Source organism: Pyxicephalus adspersus, chromosome 5, assembly GCF_032062135.1.
Source record: "Pyxicephalus adspersus chromosome 5, UCB_Pads_2.0, whole genome shotgun sequence".
Lineage (NCBI taxonomy): Eukaryota > Metazoa > Chordata > Amphibia > Anura > Pyxicephalidae > Pyxicephalus > Pyxicephalus adspersus.
In genome coordinates this window covers 131,640,478-131,658,423 of record NC_092862.1, presented here as the reverse complement: position 1 = coordinate 131,658,423, position 17,946 = coordinate 131,640,478, and the positions used below count along the sequence as shown (strand labels likewise).

The 17,946-nt window shown below is 39.1% G+C and overlaps 1 protein-coding gene across 1 annotated transcript in view; it reads right to left on the bottom strand.

The window, feature by feature from the left end:
* Positions 1–5,493: 5,493 nt before the first annotated feature.
* The window catches only part of DNAJC1 (DnaJ heat shock protein family (Hsp40) member C1), an 83,396-nt gene continuing 70,943 nt past the window's right edge, over positions 5,494–17,946 (bottom strand). Inside the window, exons 9-12 of the mRNA XM_072412738.1 lie at positions 16,781–16,900; positions 8,767–8,815; positions 7,608–8,047; positions 5,494–5,708 (exon numbers count right to left, since the gene is read on the bottom strand). Of these exons, the coding sequence (XP_072268839.1) occupies positions 5,640–5,708; positions 7,608–8,047; positions 8,767–8,815; positions 16,781–16,900 (678 nt within the window). The 3' untranslated portion in view covers positions 5,494–5,639. The remainder of the gene's footprint in view (positions 5,709–7,607; positions 8,048–8,766; positions 8,816–16,780; positions 16,901–17,946) is intronic.

Below are 17,946 nucleotides of genomic sequence, written 5' to 3'. Positions count from 1 at the left end.
TATTCCAAATATGTACCAGGCAGTGTTTAAAGAAGCATTCCAGGCTGTAATGCCTTGAATCCAGAGTTGTTTTTTTATGGTATGTTTTCTGACTGAGGACATACAGTGAGTGCCAGGCGTTATGACCCCACCACTGGGACCTTTATTATTCCTATACTGATGCAGATGTCATCATTTGCCATTGTAAAGTATAAATAAAAAGGAAAAGAAAACAGTGCTGTGTATTGAAGGGTAAATGCACCAATCTGAATGTTCTAAGATAATGGTTCTCAAACTACTAGGTTAACCTTACATAAAAATCCTGGCGTCCAGCTCTGAAGTTCAGTCTGGACGTCTTTTGCATGCTGCTCCATTTATACAAGCAGGTCATGGGAAATCTCTCCAACAGTCACAGCAAGACACAATCTCTAGTCAGATATAAAAGATACAAATTAATGATGTATTTTAAATTCAAGCAATGTAATGGTATATTGGTATGGTACTTGGTATCAACCTTTTGCTGTCCCACTTCAGACTCAGAGAAAGAAGCAGAACAAAAAGCCCATTCGTTCAGGCGCTGATAGAGAAAGCAGTAACACTATGCCGCTTCTCCTTTCACTATCGGTCAAAGGAGACTGAACAGTGAAAAGAGTTCCCATGTAAATCTGACATAAGTTGAATTTTGCTGGCTTTGACCCTTGATTGGGCTGAAAATATCAGGATCCTCATGGCACAGGTATGTATGTACTGAGGATATCTAGCAGCAAAAAAAAATCTCTAGATTGAAGGTGTGTATCACAGCTTTTTTTAATATATATATATTTCTGTATAGTATTTGTTTTCATGTAAAAATATAATTTAGTGAATGGAAAGCCAATGTTTTAACACATCAGGGAAGTATTGTTTTATTTTGTGCCTGCTCTATGCAATGCTAGAAATAAATACTTTTAGATATACTTCAAGGAAGTGATTATAGTATTTTTATTTTTTTTTTGTTGAAGCCAGAAGAGGATATATTCTGCTGGAAATATAAATTGCAGTAAGGAAATAGGAGTGAGGGGCAGCTATGTTTGGCACACCTGATCTCCGCGGTAGACCGAGCGCTGGATCCTGTGCAGTCCAGTATCATGTGGAGGTATATTTGGGAGTGCAGCTATAGTATTCTCCTGATGGTGCACAATAAATAAGTATACTTGTGCCATTAGGATCCTGATATTTGCAGCCCAGTCAATGGTCAGAGCTGAGTCGGTATAAAAAGAATGTCACTGCACAGTTAGAAGTCTTAAAAGTGGAACCTGAATTCCAATTTGCAGGTCTCGCAGGATGTCCCCCCTGGGTTGCTATATGTGAACACCATCAGATTCTGAGACTTCAAATAGGCTCTTGTTATAGACTTTCATCAGCAGTGAGAGTCCTCACGAAGGTGATGATGAAAGTGATCTTCAAAGGCTGTAGCCTAGCAACTCATCCACGACCTACAACTACTCGCCTGTCTGTCCATTTTCCATTCCCCAGAACTCCTCTCCAATGTTGTCTCCTCTACATTCAGTGGATCTTGAAGTTTGTAATGCTGCAATGAAGCTGCACTGTGCCATGAAGACAAAAGGTCCCAACTTACTCAACTGCAAAGTCCAAAAGTAAGGTAAATAAATTGTTCAAATTTGTGTCCAAAAAAAAAAAGTTTGGTGTGAAGGGATGCAGGTTCCTTATTATATATGGTTTGCATTTGATTGTTTTCCCATGGAAATTTGACCTGTGAAATGCCTGGGAGCACACAAAGTCCAGCTATACCAAGGAGTGTCCATGGGGGTAAGTGCTGGCCTTTTTTTGCAGCTAGGCTATGCACCATGCTACTGCAACAGCACCACAAGGTGCTTTTCAAATGCTGCTTCCAGGTACGTATAGCAAGACCTAACAGCAGCTAATAATAAAAGTATCAACCACAAGTCTATTGCAGTGCATTTTTACTTTAGAAACAAATTCAAGCTGCTGCGCTTTGCCTTCAAATCCCTCAGTTCTTGTCTCACTTACCTTTCTTCCCTGGTAAAAAAAAAATACCCCCCTAGCCGCTCTCTTCTCTCCTTCAATTACCTACTAATGACTTCCTCACTCATAACCTCATCACACACATGGATACAAGACTTTTCGAGAGCTGCCCTGACTCTCTGGAATGGTCTTTTTCATCCTATTCGACTTTCTCCTACTTTCTGCTCATTTAAAATGACTTAAAATCCATCTTTTCAGACTTGCCTACTTGTCTTTTTCTGTCTCCTAAAACCGTCACTACTTACCCACCACTCCATATCTCCTCTTTTTTTGTGTGTTACTTCTCCCACCTTCTAGATTGTAAGCGCTTCAGACAGGGTCCTCTCCTCCTGTGTCACTGTCTGTATCTGTCATTTGCAACCCCTATTTAATGTACAGCGCTGTGTAATTTGTTGGTATACATCAATATTGTTTGCGCTTATTATTATTATTAATATTAATAATAAAAATAATAATAATAATAATAATTTTTAGGTGCAAACAACCCAAAAAGTCTCAGTTTAAGTACCAATTTAGGAAATGAAAGACTGATGACAATATACCAAGTCCAAAAAAAAAAAAAAAAAAACCTCAATCCACCAGGTAATTACAGTCACGTCTGACCACATGACTGCTAAGAGGTTCAAGTTATTCGGATATTCTCTAGCTTCTTTTTTCAGAGTAGGGAATGATTAGATATCCTAAAAGTTCCCCTCCACGTCCAGGCCCATGATGTGAGTTAAGTTTTACACCTCTTGGCCCAGCTCTAAAGGCAGCAATAAAACCTTGACCATAATTTTGAACAAATCTGCCCCTCCTGTTAATAAAAAAAAAAATAAAAAATCAGCAAACCTTACACCTATTGGGGCAGGAAGGAGTTATGTAGGCAAATGGCACACCTTACCAAAAAATGAATACACAAATAATAATGGGTTAACCTGAAGATTTTGCAGTATTTGCACAATTACATTTTCCTTATATTAACTTTTCAAAATGACACATGGAATAATTTAGTTCCTTTTTTATGAAGGTGAATATATCCACCCAAAAAAGGACAACTTAGGAAGAAAAAAGGACAGAAGCGCTTGTATCAGAAAGAAGAACATTCCCTCTGAATCAGGGACAGTTGGCAGATATGCCCAATTTAACCCATTGATTCTCTGGACCATGAAATGGTTAAGCAGTGTATTTGCCTGCGTTCTAGATGCTTCCAAACCACAAGAAAAGTAAAAAGTCCCTGTGGATACAGACTCGGTAATGAAGCTGCCACAAGGAAATAGCAGTTAGCAGTTTCTGCTGTCATTCCAGAATAAAGTTTAGCAATTTGTATACACAATGCAGACTTCACTTCCAGTAAGGCAGAAATGCCATCTCCACAAATACATAAGCATGAGGTTATTAGCACCGCGTTAACCGTTTGGCTGCCAGCGGTCGTCGCCCTTCAGCACGGTAATTAGGATGCTAATTAGGTAAGCTGTCTTGGCGTGATCGGTTTTGATAGCTGACATCACCTGGCTGTGTTGCTGAGACATAAATTGCGCAGCTTCCAGTAGCCTGCAGCGTAACGACATTCTCAGTTTGCCTGGAAGCTATTGACCATAATAGATACATATGTAAGCAGGAAGAGTGTGTGCTTTTTTTCTTCGGACAAACAAAAACCATCTGCAAATTGGATATACAAGCAGAAATGAAGGGAGCGAAGGGGGCTCAGCTCTCTGTATAGGTTCATCTGCTGTGACACCACCAGGGTGACATTCAGTCCAGGCTGAAACCACACAGATAATTCAAATATTGCTCATTGTTCTGTGTGGCTGTCATACAGAACTGTACAACCCGCCATTAATTCTCCACTCGTTACATTACAGACGAATAATGAGGTCACACAAATGCAGAATGGAGGTGTATTTAGAAAAAAAGGAATAAAAATGCCCAAATTAACAGTTATAATTAGTAAACAGGATTTGTATAGTGCCAACATATTACGCAGCGCTGTACATTATATAAGGGTTGCAAATGACGTACAGATACAGACAGTGACACAGGAGGAGGAGAGGAACCTGCCCCGAAGAGCTTACACTTACTTGATAAAAGCTGAACTCCAGGCAAAGTCTAAATACACACATGAAATACATAGATGAGTTGTATTGGTTGTCAGTCTATTCAGTCTTACAATCATCACTGGTTAGCTGAACACATTAGTTATTTCCGGGTAGGCCAGGTATACACATGGAGTATGTTTGCAGATACACTGGTAAGATGCGGCTTGAATGAGGCACGCATTGCGGATCCTGGAATTATTCTTTTTGGAGTTCTTAAAAACTGCCCACTTAGGGCTCTACTTCTAAATTGAAACACTTGGACCTGGAAGATTCCTACAAGGAAATGTCAGATTCCCTGGTTTATAAGAAGAGCGCTTAGAATAAGCATAGAGCTTTTCATTGGAAGCGTCACCGCTGGATCAAAGCATGTATTGGCTAAATTTCCATCATCCACGGACACCGGGTGATAACCTTCAATTTTACTCAAAAGTAATGAGAAAACTATACTCACATACATCATTTTATTTCTTTCTTGGAGTTTCTTTTTAAGTTGTATTCTAAGATATGAGAGATTCACTCTCATTTTCTGGAAGGGTTCAGGACTCTATTTCTCCTGGTGGGAAGTGAAGGGGCCCAAATGGATTGCAATCTGGTTCCCTGCACCCCTGCCATTCTGTCTGCCCCGGGAAGGTGGGGGCTCAGGACAACTTGGACAATTGAGTTTAGCTTTCCATAACACAGGCCCTGCTGTAGTGCAACGTTCCTGTAGTCTTAAGGAACAGGAAATGAAAGAAAATCTCCCTGCAGTGCAATACAGACATTCTCTATGCAAAATGTATAGCTTATAAACGGTTTTGGTAACATATGATAAGATAGGTACGATGGGATAAGATAGGTAAGATGGGTTTCATCTGGGAACTCCAGTTTCCCCACACCCCTAAAAACAGGCAGTTAGGTTACCTGGTTCCCCCAGATTATCTTATAGCAGCACAAAATGCACCACAGGCTTCTAGCTGGGTGTTAAGTGGATGTGTGAGAATATTAGTAATAAAAAGAAAGAAAACAATCACTACCTTGTGACTTATAATCCTAATAATGACTTATTAGTGACTTAATAGTGACTTATAATGATAATGCTACAAAAGCATGCTAGATTTCTGTCATTCAAACTTTTGTGATCATTTCCAGCCACAGAGGGAGGGGGACAAGCTGGAGGCGCCCTGCTGCATCCTCTGCCATTGGAAAAGACAGCGGTTTTCCCCGGTAAGTAGTTAGGTCATCCGCCTGACAGATCACTAAATGACGCTAGGGGACCATTATACGTAGCTTAAGGCTGAAGAAATCCACATTAATTGGTATCTGATAAAAAGCTGCTGGTCCATCCAATGTGGGGTTTTTGCTTTACACATATGCAAGGATAGCAGTTTTCAAAACTAACAAATCAAACACATTGGAGTATAAAAAAATACTTTTAATTTGTATATGCATGAAATATTTTAATTGGCAATCATTTAATTTATGAATTTAATACTAAGGCACGTGGCTGTTGTAGAGGATCAGGAGGTCCTGTTCTGTGTTCTCCAAACCATCCCAGCCTCAGCTTTTTGCTTGTTTCCTCTTTTGCACGAGCTCCACTAGCAGCTTATACCTACATATACAGTCTTCCTGCATAGGAGAAAAACAGAAGAGCAGGGTCAATGTCTGTCAGCCAAAGCATAATTATCTAGAAACTACACACACTCCAGCCCTGTATTCACTAAAACACCATTGGTAATAAATCATTATTGCAAATAATGTAACTAAATGTAAATTTCAGTCTTCCACAATCTACATTTTGCTGTGCTTAGACACAGAGTGGAATCAGAAAGAGCCAATCAGTTGGTTCAGCAGTGCTCATGTGCTAGCAGAACCTGCTGAGTGACAGTGGGATGAACTTAGTAGGTTTCTTCTTTCTTTGTTTATTTAGAGGCTGGCTGTGGGACAAGATCTGTAATTGATACATAATTACAGCACTGAGAAATCAGATCTCTTGCCCTTCCAGGCAGGTCTGTGCCGTGTGACAGATCTGTAATATCTATAAGACTGGATGAACAGTCCAATACAATTTGTTTGAGAGGTAAAACAACTAAATACAAAGATGAAATAAATATGTATGGGGCAGTCTGGCTGAAGTTCAGCTTTATAGGTGACCTGAGAAACATAATTAGGCTGCCATTACTGTTCTAGAAAATGTTAGTGGTCTGCCCTAAGAACTGAACAAACACACTCTTATAATAAGAGTTCCCCCTGCAAAAAAGAGAAGTGAATATTATTTCATTCTGCAAGACCACCCTGATGAAACCTTGTACTGAAAGGTCACATACAAACTTTTTGCACCTTAAAGGACTCCATTAAATAAAAATAAGGTGATTCTAGTACTTGTTCTGTCAGTGCTTTGTTGCACACACCAAACCTATACAATCTTGTATGAACAAGGCCTTATCAGTTATTAAAGGGCTCCAAAAGGTATATCGGTTTATTTAAAGAAAAAAAAATATAAGAGTGCTTGTTGTGGCTTCTTGTAGCATGGCGGTGTACAGTTCGGCAGTCTGAAAGAGGTTTAAGGTTTGCATAAAATGTTGCAGTAACATACAATTACTGCAAAATTTTAAATACAAATATATATATTCGCTTTTTATATATACTGTATGAGCTTTTTTGTGCTCAGCCTTTAGAATGATACACTGCAATAATGTGCCATAAAGCTAAAATTGTCTACTGGTTTGTAGTATAAACACACCAGACAATATTGGCTTATTCATTCTTTCCATATGTTAATATCAGTCCTAATGGGCACAGCTCTTCTCATGGAGGTATTAAATTGGACACTCGGCTTTCATCCTACTGCCACATTCTGGACACTTGATATGACGAAGCCTCCTGGGAGATGGAAATCACTGACCCACAGGCTGAAGACAGCACAGGGAATTCTCAGTTCCCAAGGAGCTGAGTAGAATGAAGAATGAGTCTTGGGGATGCAGATAGGTTTCCCCAATGAAAAGGTTTCTTACACTCTGTGTGTCGCCTTGATAAGACTAAAAGGAACAACCTCTATGAGTGTGTCCATAAAGTCACAATCCCTAATGTCAGCATTTGCCTAGCGCTTTCTCCCCTGTAAGGTTGAATGTGCTTGTCTTTTTTTTCCAGAGAAAACCACGCAAACATGGGGGAGGGCAAACAAATTCCATGCACACAGCTGGCATCCTGGTCAAAATTTGGACCTGGACTACCACCCAGCATTACAAGGAATGAGTGCTAACCAAAAAGCCTTTGTGCCTGCAAAGGTGGTATCTATTCTGCTTTTCAGGTAGAGTCTTATGTTCCTGGAAACAGCGGTTTTGTGTTTGTTTCATAAAGTTACTAAACTACATGAATATTGATGCCATTTTTTTATTTTTGTTAATTTAAATTATCTAGGTGTTAGCAATTATTACAAAGAAAGTGTGGAGCAGTCTGCTTCTGTGTGAAGACAGTGATGAAGTGAAGGTGGTGTATTGCGTTCCAATTAGAAATAATTGTTCTCACCTTGGATTTCCCAGGTACACATTTGGCTATTTTATCCCAGCGCTCCGCTGTTCCCTTTGGGTACTGCTGCAGTGCCAGCTCCAGAAGCTTCTGCTGGTTTTGAGTCCATAGCTCTTCTAATGATCGGTTTCGCTCCTTTTTCCTGCCCTCCTCATCACTGTCCTCAAGCATTTCGGTCTCCTGCTCTATGTCAAAGTCTCTCTGCCGTCTGCCTCGGACTTTTTCCTCCGTCTCCTCTTTTTGAGACGGCGCGGTCTCTGCAGGTTTTGTGGTCTTTCTCTTGCGACCTCGCGTCGCTGTCATAGGGCCTTCGCTGTAAGTGACTGACAAGTCCCGATCCTCATCAACGGGCTCCTCTTCCTCCCGCTGTGTGATTATGCTGTCTGGTAATGTCACATTCGTCTTCACCACGCATTTTAGATCAGCTAATCGAACTGCACCTGTAAAGAGTAACGCTGCTTATAACTGTATAAAAACACAACAGATTTTCATAATCAATAGCATAGCCTTTAAAATTAAAATCCAGACAGTCTTTAGTCTTCCAGATACAAGAGAAAGGTTAGGTCCGGTGCTTTATTGTCGTCCAAGTACAGGATGGGTGAGGCTGATGCCCCATATATAATGGGGTACAGCACTAAAATAGCTGCTCACCCAAAACATAAAAATATTTAACGGCAACTTTTATCATCTAAATTTTATCAACTAAATTCAGTAGCTCATAATTTTTAAATAATATCTAGCTTTTTTGACCATTTTTAGAAAATGAAAAAAAAAACAGGATAACATAACCTAGAGGGTGGGACTTGTGATCAGGTAATTGTCTGCAAAATGCGGGCTTGTGAATCAGCAGCGACAATGCCTATAGCCACGATGCCAGCAACATTTTTTCCCTTTGTAGTGTAAGCAGGCAAAGCTTATATTAGAGTGGCGAGCTAAGCTGTGCAGCATCGTTGCCACATCATCAGGTTTTTGAAAAACTTTGCAGGGGAGCTAGAAATCTATAGGTGAAAATGTATTAAAGTGTTGCAGAATACACACACACTTTTTATAGGGAGGAAATAGTTCAGTCTTACCAGTAGGACAGTAAGATATTTTTACATTTACTACATCTGGATTTCAATAATTTGTATGTATCATTTTAAAAAATAAACAAACATACCAGAGTTGTGAGAAACTAAATCCTTTGCTTGTTTTGCTTTTGTTGTTACCTGTATACAAAAATTAAAAATTATAATTAAAATGATTAGCATACCAGATTTTTTCCCATGAGAATGTCTAAATGATACCTAAAGCAATGAAGTATCTTTTTGTCAGCTATCACTACATACAAACACCTAAGAAGTGGTATTTACTTACCCATTGCAGAACTGTAGCTTCCTTTTCTGTTTTCAAACAGTCCTGACAAAATCATTTTCAACACTGGCAGTCTCTATATACAGCCCCATTCTTGTCTATTGGGATGCAGTATGCAGACATGGGAATTTCATCAGGACAGGCTGCAAACAAGTAAGGAGGCTTCAGTTCTGCAATGATGGTGGGTCAGTAGCAGGGGAGGTGAGAGTTGGTGCATTTTAGCTTAGGAGGGCTGTTCTTAGATGTAAAAGAAGAGAACTCATCCTGACCCACATAAAAGGCAAGATGTTGGCTCTGTGTGAGCTGTAAGCAGGGCTGCCATCGAAGGAGAAAGGCGATTCTTTTGTACCGGGCCCCGATCAAAGGAGCCTAACTTTTGCAATGCTAAAACTTTTAGACATGGGGAGGGGGCCTGAGAAGTTTACCTAGTCAATGGTCCAGAAAATATTAATGGTGTCCCTGGCTGTTAGCCTTGTTAAGTGGTACTGAATACACTGTCCCTCAGGTACGGATTCCGGTAATGAATGGGTATAGATTGGACTATACATTTTATCCAACTGCACGGGTTTACACTATACAGTGGCTTTGGATACCAATGCTGGATTTCTCTTTTAATCCCATATTCCACCCTGATAACCAGGAGTGTTAAGTGTCTGCAAGGTTAAAGCCTACAGCAGTCAGATTTCTATCGCTGGAAACAATCTTTTGTGAATGCCTCCAGACAGGAGAAAGAACCACTGTGCATTCCATAAATCCAACAAACTGTACACAGGGCACCATTCAGTTCTATGAAGAAAGGATGGGGATGTGTCGCACCCCCCTGTGCTCTCTTCTATTGGAAAGTACAGCAGCAGTCCCCACTCAGTCATTCGTCAAAATAGATTATTGAGTGACAATGGTGGAACACTATACACAAGCTAGAGATTCTCCCGCCACGACTAGCAAGTGTATGTAGATAAAGTGTCCAAAAACAGCCAGCTCAGTGCAAAATGTATAAAGCGAATGAATGTGCATAATATTGTGTACACGGTTTTGTCTGTACTAGTTCATTAAAGCTTGCACCTTCCCAGCAAACCATAAAATATTCACTAAAAATAAGGGTTAAAGAACACATAATGGAAAAGCAATGTATTTTACAAAAAAAAAATCACTGAAAGGAGGAAAAAAAAAATACTGTTTCTTAATGAACAGTCAGCTACAACTTGAAGAATTTAAAAGAAAAAAAAAATTAAAAGTAATAAAAATATATACACACACTTGTAAAAAAAAAATACTAATGTGCCAATTGTGATGCAATGGTGAGAAGAGCCACACATGGCACACCTCCTACACCCAACGATCTTACATCCAGCCCAGACATGGGGAATTATTCTGGAAGTCTGCTTTAAATTAGCTTATTTGCATAGCATCAGCTGTCCCAGCTTTAGAACCTGAAACACAATTATTAGGCTCTACTTAGATTTTCCAACAGTCGTGACATTAAAAAGTCATAAAGGTTTCCGTTTAAACTGGAGTGCTTTAAATGGGTAGTGAAGTGATATGAAAATGCTTCAACTCCAACTCCCCCCTTTCTCCCTTCCCAAATGCGCAGTAAAATCCCAACACCTTTTTGTTCTTCCTAGACTCAAGAGAGGACTACTTACATAATCAGCCCCCCCTTCTAAATTCAACCGCCCCAATGTGTTCCTATACGCGGGAAACAAGCCCATGTGGATGTACCCTTACGGTTAACTGTGTTCTAGAATCAACTGTATTTCAATAGCAGCACAGGTGCTGGATGGCCGCCAAGCTGCTGGTGAAAGAGGGTGGGCAGATGTGACGGCTCAGGGGTCAGCTGGATTCTACACAAGACAAATAGATGTGTTAAAAACAGTTAGTAGCAAATGTCTTGTTTCTACCAGCAGGCGGGAGGGAGGAGGAACTAAAAAGACATAACAGCAAATCATATCATTAACTAGGAGCTATAATTGAGGAAAGTTTCATTTGTTAAAGTCACACTGTACAAAAATTGTACTGACTGTTATAACAGGAACTGTAAATCAAAAAAAAATATTAGTCCAGTGTCGGGGTTAAATTTGCTTGTAATATGTTTTACAAACTCAAACGTATTAGTTTCTCCTTTCAAGTATATAGCTAGCTATGCTTTGGAGGAAATGAGAGGCAAACTCCCATTTTGATTTTCCTAAAGTAGATGGTCAGGCAATGAACGCTTAACCTACTGTATATCTTCTCTCTCTCTCATATAGGGGATGTACATAACATTGTCACAATACCTTCCCATTCTTCTTCTACTCCTATACTCTTCTAATACTATAATTCTACTCTAATATTCCTATACTTCATTTAGGTGTTTGGAATTGTTTGTAGTTGAATGATTTATTATGCTAATTATTGCTACCTGCATTGGATGTATTGGATTTATTGATATTTGCTATTTTTTCACATCTAGTATTATTTGCTAGTATGACATTTTTGTATATACAGTAATTCTTGTTTCATTTTAAATAAATTAATAAAAAAAAAGTGTTAGCTTAAGTGAATAAAATGGATTATATTGTTACAGTGGCACCTATAAAGCACTGAGTGGCTATAATAAACATTAAGTCAGTTTGGGCAAGTGTAAGGATTTGAGCAATCAGGGACAAATTTTAATGGCTATTGACTGGGTAGGGCATCTTTAAAATGCGGGGTCCTGTGGGGTGTTCCTGGTTATGCAGAGGTAAGTACCTACCAAATGTGGTCTAAGGAAGGACAACCAGTGAACTGCTACAGAGGTATGGAGAACCTAGCCGCAAGGCACATTGGGTGAGAGAGTGGCTGTCTGGCTCCATAATGCAGAGGAGATACTTCTACAAATTACTGAAGAATGTAATGTTGCGTATGAGGCAAAGGTGACAGAACACAGAATGGATTGGGGCTTGAGTATAGGGGTTCATAGAAGCACACCAGTTATGAGTGATCTTTTGGTGTGTATGTCTGGGGAAGAGATGGCACCAGAATGTCCTATGGGAAAAGTGCAGGCTGGTGGTAGTAGTGTTGTGACCTAAAATGATCTGCAGCCAAAGTCTTGGTCAGGACACCTTCAGAGGTCTCGGATCCTGGCTCAACAGGTCAGAGCTGCTTTGGCGTCAAAAGGGGAACCTTCACAATATTAAGCAAGTACTTTAATTGCTCTGGTTAATTAGCTTATACCACAGCTTTTTATTCAATACACTTGTAGAGCACAGATTTAATGTCATCAACATTCAAAGACAACCAAACCATTCATATCCAAGCCAGGTACCAAGATGCTGATAATCTGATGATCCTGACATTCCTGGGTCAGCTAAGTCTTAAGCTAATTGTAATGTAAGGAGAACTTCAGCTCAGACTTTTTTCTTTATCACTATGTTTACATTCTATTCCTGTCCTAATAACATTTTTCACTGGAACATAAATAAGGAGAAATCCATGATTTGTTCCTCTACTCGATGGTAGGGAACAAGAAAATCACCCAGGGGGTCACAGAGAATCTTCCCCGCACTTTGATTTACTTTGAGAGAGAAAATATTATCAACAAGTTACCCAGCCAGCAAATTTTATAACTAGATAGTCCCTAATCAAATGTGCAACATCTCAGTCTGCAGTCCCAGAAAACTTAAAACATTTTTTTCTCACAGCATACATAATCTGTTCTAACCTAACTATTGCCCCATCACAGCACACACTGTAAAAAATGTTTTTTTCTTAGCACTTGGGGGGATAAGGGATTTATCTTACCAGTATCTTTTTTATTTGTTGCCTGTTAAGCTGTTTTAATAAATGTGTGTTAATACATAGCATAGATCTAAATAGACCCTCAAAGATATAAAGAACATGCAGAGTCCATGCATGCAAAATAAGTAGGTGGTTAAGTCAGGCAACAAACTTTCTTTTATAAATAAAGCCCAACATGACTGATCTGGGTTAAAGCTTCAGGATGGAGCCTAAGAGAATATTTCTATTTCTTTCTTCTAAAAGGTTCAACCCGAGAAGGGCTTAGTTTTTTTTTTCCTAAATGAACTTCTACTCTTTCTCTCTGGCGACAAGAAGGACAATTTATCTGAGCACCAGTGCTCGTATGGCAAGGCAGCACAGTAATTAAGATAGTTGCCTTAAATCTATCCACCTGGCTGTTGTTTTTCTGCCTACCTGAGCCCTTTTCCAGGCAGCCAGCAAATCCCTGATCAGTCTGTTATCGCAACTTGAATGCAAGAGATTAGTAACCACAGAGAGACGCCGAGTTGGTTTACATCCTCCCGGGCTGGGGAGCCATACCGCTTCACAAGTATGAAATCTGAGAATTTGTGGCCTTTAATTTAAAAAACCTGCAGCTAATAATCACATTATGGCCTGTTTTGCATGCCAGACAGTTTGTGTTTCCTGTTATTTTTACAATTTAAATGGCCTTTGTGGTTACAAAAAAATCATCTGGTGAAAGCTATAAATTAGCACTGTAAACATTTTACCCGTGCTAAGTGTGTGTGTGGCCACTGTAAGATCACGTAATTATAATCATATTGCTCTGTACATCAGTGTCAATGGCACAGCAACAATGAGCTGAAACTGGTGCCCTCATGGTAAATCAGTCGGTTACAAACTGCTAGTAAAAAAAAAAAGCAAGCCTGCCTGTGCTGCCCTAAAGTTTGCAGAGCCATGAAACCCCGGGGACTTTGACTTTCCAATACTTGGATTCCCTTTTAGGGAGGTGGCCACTAATTAATAACTCCATAGCAAGGCGAGGGAGTTCCAAAATATTAGTGTAAAAAATTGGCATATTTTGGGGGCTACTTGTAAGGAGTCCCACATATAATCAGTGTTCTCCCCAGCCCCTTCTAGCCGGGCATATCACCCGGCACTTTACAGCAACCACCCAGGCAGTTTTTGAGTGGTTACAATACAGGGGCTGCCACCCACCTACAGCTTCTTTCCACCCAAATTAAAAAGAATTCTGGGTTGAGCACTGATAACCATCTCCAGGCTTATCAGTTATTCCAATGTACACTTCCTAATGATCTCAGGTTTCTTCAGGAAACTTTTTTGCCATTTTATTTTATATAGATGTGACTATGAGAAGTTTCATGAGAGAATGTTGTTTTTTGGAATTAACTTATCATTCTAATGTAACTAGAAGAAGGAAGAGTGTTGGTTGAGCATCATTACAAATCTCCAAATACAGTCATTTTACACCAATATCCTAATCTTCCAATAAACTGGAGTTCTCCTTTAAGTAACCTAGTCGTATCTACCACTATATTTATAACATATTTAAAAGGTTTTTGAAAAACTACAACCCTACAGGCACTACAAACAGTAAGCTACACAAATCAGACCAAAATTTCATTAGGAAATTGATATTTTATGTGTAAAGGAATGTTCAGACCTGCTTCAGGATCCAGAAATCCCGCACGGCTTCCTGCCAGCTGCTCTAACACATGCAATACAGTCAAAGAACCAGCGTCTGCACATTGGTACGCTGCTGCTGGGAGTATATGTAGCGTCTCCTGAGAGACAATAGCTCCATGCACAAGGAAGAGGTATATGCACCACAACCTCATGGCCAGTGTGAACATGAAAATAATTGCATTCAAGAGTTCCATTCTGTGTTTAAAATGCCCTTTTTTAAGGAAAGCTTCATATAAAAACACAAAATATAGCTCTGTAATAAATAATATTTTTTTAAAATGCAAGCAGTATGAGGACATGAATTTGACCTTATATCAGCCTTGTGATCTTGTTATTATTATTATATGGGATTTATATAGCTGGAAAGAACATGGGCCTGATGAATTATGACTATCCCAAAAACATGCAGTTAGGTTAACTGGCTTCTCCCTAACAATTGACCTTAGACTATAATAATCACATATGACTATGGTAGGAGATTGTGAGTGCCTGTGAGGGACAGTTAGTGACACGACTATGGACTATGTACAGCGCTGCGTAATATGATGGCGCTATATAAATACTGTATAATAATAATAATAATAATAATACACAACTACTCCTGTTAGTATATTAGGTACAACGTTTCCTACTTTTTTTTCTTTTTTTTAGTAACCAAAAGTTTCGATTGGGGAAAATGGGTGGATTGTTCTTAAAGAACAGGAATGAATTCTAAGCCCGAGGTTAGAGGCTGTGCTCAGTAAGTGGGTCAAGCAACAGATGTGAATTAGTCGATGAGGGGAATGGGCTACAGGTAACCAGGTCAGCAAGCAGGAGCTGTGATTACAGAACACAATCTGCTTTTCTCTTTCATAATCAGGGAAACAAACCTAATTAACCCCTGCCTGACAGACATTAAATTCACTCACTGCCAAAGCACAATTACAGGAAGTCAGTCATTTTTTTTTGTGAATGTCTGTGTAAAAGAAAATTAAAAAATAATTTCATTAATAGGCTATGATATATGTAACAGATATTTTGCTCATTGCCTACAGAGATTGTGCATCCAGGCTGATCAATAGCTGTGCTCTACTACTCCTTTTACTGTAATAACTAGGAGTCTGTATGGACATAAATGCAGAAGAGGCTTTATCCTGTTATCTCTGCCAGGGGCAGACATAAGGGGGTGCACAGGAGCCTGTTTTGGGTATGTCCGCCACCAATCTCAGCATCTGTGCAGTAAGGCAAATAATTGCATTGCTAAGCATATATACATAAAGTCACAAGGGCACTTTCACTGAAAATCCAAGAGCAAAACTATTTGAAGTTGTTCCCCCAATATCTGTTATTATGCCATAAATTAACCAGTTTACAGTTTAATTGTTTACCAGCCGTATTGGCTGCCAATGGCAAGATTAAAGGGGTTTGTGGCATTATAGCCATCCATATCCTATATTTAAAAATAATAAAAAATATAGGTTTCTACTTAAGCATTGTTTTGAAAAAGCATTTTCAAAGAAGAGGAAAAGAAAGAAAAGTATGTGTTTATACATACAGACAAAACTTGGCATGTTCTTCAAATGGACTACATTTTACCATGCCAAAGTTTTCAAGTCCAACACAAATGTACCACCCGCAGGTTACTGAAATCAATGAAATGCCAATGCTATGGCTATGGAATATTATGGCTACATGTAATGTTCCTATCTTCAACTAGGATATCGGAAGCAAATTGTCACATAAAAACAAAATATATATTTATTATAAAAAAGTGCAAAACATGGGATATTTTATTAATTTTGTAGGAGTGCTATGTAACTATGCCCATGTGAACAACATGAAATGTCACAAACTATTTTGAGAACACAAAGCACATGGAAGTATTTACTCAGCGACTGGCCATAAGATGGATAATAACAGGGAGAACGACTGAGCAAATAATTCAAAGTACACAGCCTCCACCTACACCAAAATAACCTGCTAAGCTAATCATTAGGTTTTATACACAATACATAATTTAATCACTAGAAAGAAAAAATATACACAGACACCTAGATTCCAACTCGAGTGTCTGCAACAACATAAAAACACTGACAGGAGGGTTCTACCCAAGTGACTGAAAAGGGTTCCAGCAAACAAAATAAATGGCATTGTTTTTCTGCTATCGGGTTACAGTATTCTAAACCTCCAAGCACCAAAATCCCCAGTACAGCTGATCAGTTACAGCTGTTAATTGCAGAGCAGGGGACTTGCCCACATCTGCTTCTTGGTTACTTAGTTAATGGTTCACTTCCAGGGCCTATAAAAGGATTGCAGCCTTTGAAAAGAAAGAGGATGTTAGGCTCTATTCAGTGGCTACTATTCACACTGCCTGTCCTGCTCTTGGTTTTGTCACTTGCAATACAATGCAAACTCACATCTGCCACTGATCGACCCAATTCGTGAGCAATCTTTTCCCATCGACCCGGTGTCCCCCCAGGGAACTTGGCCATGCTTTTCGTCAGCTGGCTGAGGTCCTCCTCCGTCCATTCAGGTGACTGAAAGAGAAAAAAAAAAGAAGTAACCATTTAATATTAATAACAAAATCCCAACACATTACTAGGATGTATTTAAATCCGTAGAGCAAAAGAAGATAACAGTGATGTTACCTATTTACAATTTTAGCCACATTGAACAAATTGGAAGCAGACTGGTTATAAAAGCTGAACTTGCCAATACATTTTTTTATTAAGTCAGCTTACTCTTTAAAAATAAAATATTAATTTCTACATATTACTTACCCCTAAAAAAAAAAAAATTACAAAACTTACTAAAAAAACAACAGTATCCATAGCATCTACATTTCTGTACAGTGAAAACTTTAAATTGGGCTACTGAATGAAAAGATAAATAATAGATTTGTCCTACTCCTCATTCTATAGAAACCTCTTAAAGAATGTAAGTGTAACGTGTTTTGTGGATATTCTACACTACTTTCTTGGACTCTGGTTAATCTTTTACTCATAGGGCAATGTTCAAGATCACAAATCAAGGATGTTGCCGATATATAGCTTTGAAACCCATAAATGAATACAGAATAATCTTCAGGCCAAAAAAGCCAAAGCCTCGTTCCAAAAATATTGCTCCTATATATCACATCTGCTTCCGTCCACTCATTCCAATGCCTGCTCATGATACACAGGGCCTGAATTATTAAAGCTCTTCAAGACTGGAGAGAATACACTTTCATCAGTAAAGCTGCGTGATTCAGCAAACCAGGAATGGATCAGGTTAAGGGTTGAAAACATTTGCTAACAAATAGAAAATGACTTAGGAAATCCATTCCAGGTTTGCTGAATCACCCAGGTTCCACTGGTCCCACCACAAGCCTATAGACACACATGGAGGCCAATTAACTTTACTAACATCTAGTTTAGGTTTGGAGGAGAGAACTGGTGTACTGAAAGAATTCCATACAAACATAGCACTTGGTGCCCAGCTGGAACATGCACCTTAAATTTGTAACAGCACAGAGTAGGCCTTGTGGGCATTTGCTGTCAAACATTCCACACTGATAAGCTGACCATAAACTTTACAAAATAAC